General features: G+C 36.7%; 1 protein-coding gene across 1 annotated transcript in view; it reads left to right on the forward strand.

The window, feature by feature from the left end:
* Window positions 1–3,119, forward strand: part of LOC107676890 (VPS10 domain-containing receptor SorCS3-like) — a 261,488-nt gene that overhangs the window by 149,475 nt on the left and 108,894 nt on the right. Inside the window, exon 3 of the mRNA XM_016471625.1 lies at window positions 1,892–1,959. Coding sequence (XP_016327111.1) covers window positions 1,892–1,959 — 68 coding nt within the window. The remainder of the gene's footprint in view (window positions 1–1,891; window positions 1,960–3,119) is intronic.

Here is a 3,119-nt window from a genome sequence, read left to right on the forward strand (position 1 = left end):
CTAGCTTTCCTTCACTTTTAAATAGCTTGTAAAAGCGGCATGCACATTTTACTTTGACTTTGAAATAGCGGCAATTCGGCGTAAGGCAATTGTTCGTTTTTAGTTCGTTTGAATTTTCCCTCTTTTCCTCGCTTTCCGTCGTTTTTAAATAGCTTAAAAGCGCCATGCGCATTTTACTTTTACTTTTGAATTAGTGGCAGTTAGGCGTCAATTGCTTGAATGCAACAACAAAATACAACGACTCTCTCTCCTCACTGGAGAAATTAAATCTGATCTGTGATGCGACTGTCGTTCTGTACGCTGCATTGAGCAGCCGCGTTCAGTTTTTAATTGTAGTGTCTGTTCTTTTACTGAGCTAAATTATTTTTATTTCTATAAAAAAATCAAAACGACGGTGGGGATCGGTGACGCGGTGGGCAAGTGACGTAACCGGTGTTGCGGCTTAACACCGGTATCACCGTCAACACCGTCTATCGCGGCAAGCCTATTTCAGATCTTTTTTTTTTCTCCAGCTGATGAATGATAAAAGCATTGCTAGCCAATCAGAATCCATCCTCGAGTATTTAAAGTGACAGGCGATAGGACTGAAGCACTTGCTTATAATAAACAGAATGTCATCATCCATTGGTGTGGATGCTGATATTGTTATCATTATAGTTGTCTTTATAGTTACCATTGTTGGTGTGAATGGGCCTTTAGACCTAGATAAGCCCAGGCAGCTGTAAATGAATGCGTAATTTCTTAAGAGGGCGACACATCTTACCCCACTTTCCCTTACAGTGCCACCATGAAGTGAAGAAAAATGCAAAGAAAACAAATTTTTAAGCCTTTATCATTTTCAGTGGTGTGCGCAGTGAAGCATGTTGAGGCATTCGATGGGGTCGGCGCTGTGAACGTGTGATGCGCGTGCATGCATGAGTGTTTGACGTTCTGGATGGCTAGTTCAGCAGCTCCCGCTGTCTTCTCGCTGACCCTCAGGCTAAAAGCTCTCACAGATCATAGAGCCCAAGGTCAGGGTTGAAAACTATCAAGCTCAATCCCACCCAGATTAAAGCCTCGAAGGCCGATTGAGTGCTGCTTGTTGACACAAAAGAGAAGTAAACACAACATCACGGGAGTCGGGAAGACAAACAATTGAAGGGCTTTGGGAAAAATGAGCATAGATATCCACCAGCCCTTAGGTTTCTAAATAGCTTTAAAGAAGTTTTATGAGGAGTAGATATCAAAATTACTGGTGTTTTGGCATTAAGTTGATACTAAATTAAAATAAAATACCCAACTTGGCAATGCATTGATGTAAACATTGTAAGTTTATCTTCTGTGAATGTAAACAGACAAGACAATCATTATTTGTACAGTATTGCATCAGTAGCTTTGCTTGCAGTGTAAACACATGTAATCTAATTTACCTTCTGCTGTTTAATATTGCTAATACTTTTATTTATTTATTTTGTTAAAGTATTTTAATATTTTTTTTTTGTAAAGTAATGTTTATTTAATCTTTTTTTTTTTTTTTTTTGTATTTGTCATCCTTTCCTATCAAAATGCTTGCTACAGATGCAAAAACGTACAAAATCAAACCTGATCTGAATTCAGTGTGTAAACGTGATTGAGACAATGTGAGGTCGTATACATTTTTTAACGTGCAAATATTTTGGACGAGAATTTCGGACTCAGTGTGCAAAGACCTTAAGAGCTATATCACTTGTTATTAACTCAAATTTTGCAGTACCTGTCCTGGAAATTGAAATATGTGAAGTCTCCTGTAGCTCGTTTTTGGCTCTAAAAAGAAACTGTCTGCAATTAATATAAATGTGATTGAAAGGAATACGAGTAATAAATAAGTCAGTGCATATAGATTTATTTGATTTTTTTTGTTTTCTTTTCACAGGTGATTCTGATTCTCACCAAGCTGTATGACTTTCACCTTGGCAGTGTAACGGAAAGCACTTTATGGAGGTGAGCTAAAAGCTACAAAGCACTTTATGAAGGTGAGCTAAAAGCTACCATCTCTTCCTCTCTCTCCCACACCTCTCCTTCCATCTTAGCTCTTTTCCCGTTCTCCATTACACTTTCTATCCAAGGCAAAGTATGTGAGCGATGGCAAGCGGAGTTATGTGATTTTGCCTGGAGCGAGGAGCAGTAGTATTCACTTCAGGAACTATTCCATCTCAAACAAGAACAGTGTTAATTTCATATTCACAGCTTTAATACATAACATTTTTGTGGACAAAATATATATATATTTTTTTTTTGCCAGTTGTATTAATTTATACCATCAGCTGGAGAGTACCTAAGTATAGCCTGTTTCTTAACTATTTCCACATTTAGAGCAGAAAAAAAAGACTTCGACACTGATCCAAACCATAGAAGTCCTCTACAGTCTAAATTCAATTTATTTTGTCATCCCTTTGTAATCCTTATTGGCTCTGTTAGATTCTCGTTTACTGGTGTTTTTGGACGCTTTGTGCAATTGAGAGTGATAGGAGCAGCCTTATCTTTCTCACGGTCAACTGAACACTTCAATTTGGACAGAGAGAAGCCTCGTATTTAGGTGCTTAAGTCTGACGATTTGCGATGACGTCTGATTTGAGATGACAAGTGCAGTGCTCTTTTCATGAGCTGCTGTAGGGCAGAAGGGTTTCAAGGTTAATGGGTTTTCTGAGAATACACTGAATGATTTTCCTAGTAAAGGATGTGTCTCATTCTATGTGCAATATAAGTACAGGCTATGATTACTATATTACGCCGTAATTGTTGTGCAATTAAGCAATTACTATACATTGTCAAATTAGGGAAAAAAAGACTTGGAAGTCAATTATACTCTATTTAATTTATATTAAGTTTTAACTCAGTTTTAAAGAATGGAAGATTTTGTACTACATCGGCCATGTCTGATCTGTTATTTGTAAATACAATTAATTACAATTATTATTATTATTATTATTATTATTATTATTATTATTTTTTAATCATATTTCATAATTAACTTTTGTAGAACAGGGTGAAGAACACTTCATTTTCCACTTCATTTTCCAAATTGCTTCACCTGAGTTTCTTTAAAATGCAATTTAGTAATTCTCTCTCTCTCTCTCTCTCTCTCTCTCTCTCTCTCTCTC

The sequence above is a fragment of the Sinocyclocheilus anshuiensis genome, unplaced genomic scaffold (genome assembly GCF_001515605.1).
Source record: "Sinocyclocheilus anshuiensis isolate Anshui unplaced genomic scaffold, SAMN03320099.WGS_v1.1 scaffold2166, whole genome shotgun sequence".
Taxonomy (NCBI): domain Eukaryota; kingdom Metazoa; phylum Chordata; class Actinopteri; order Cypriniformes; family Cyprinidae; genus Sinocyclocheilus; species Sinocyclocheilus anshuiensis.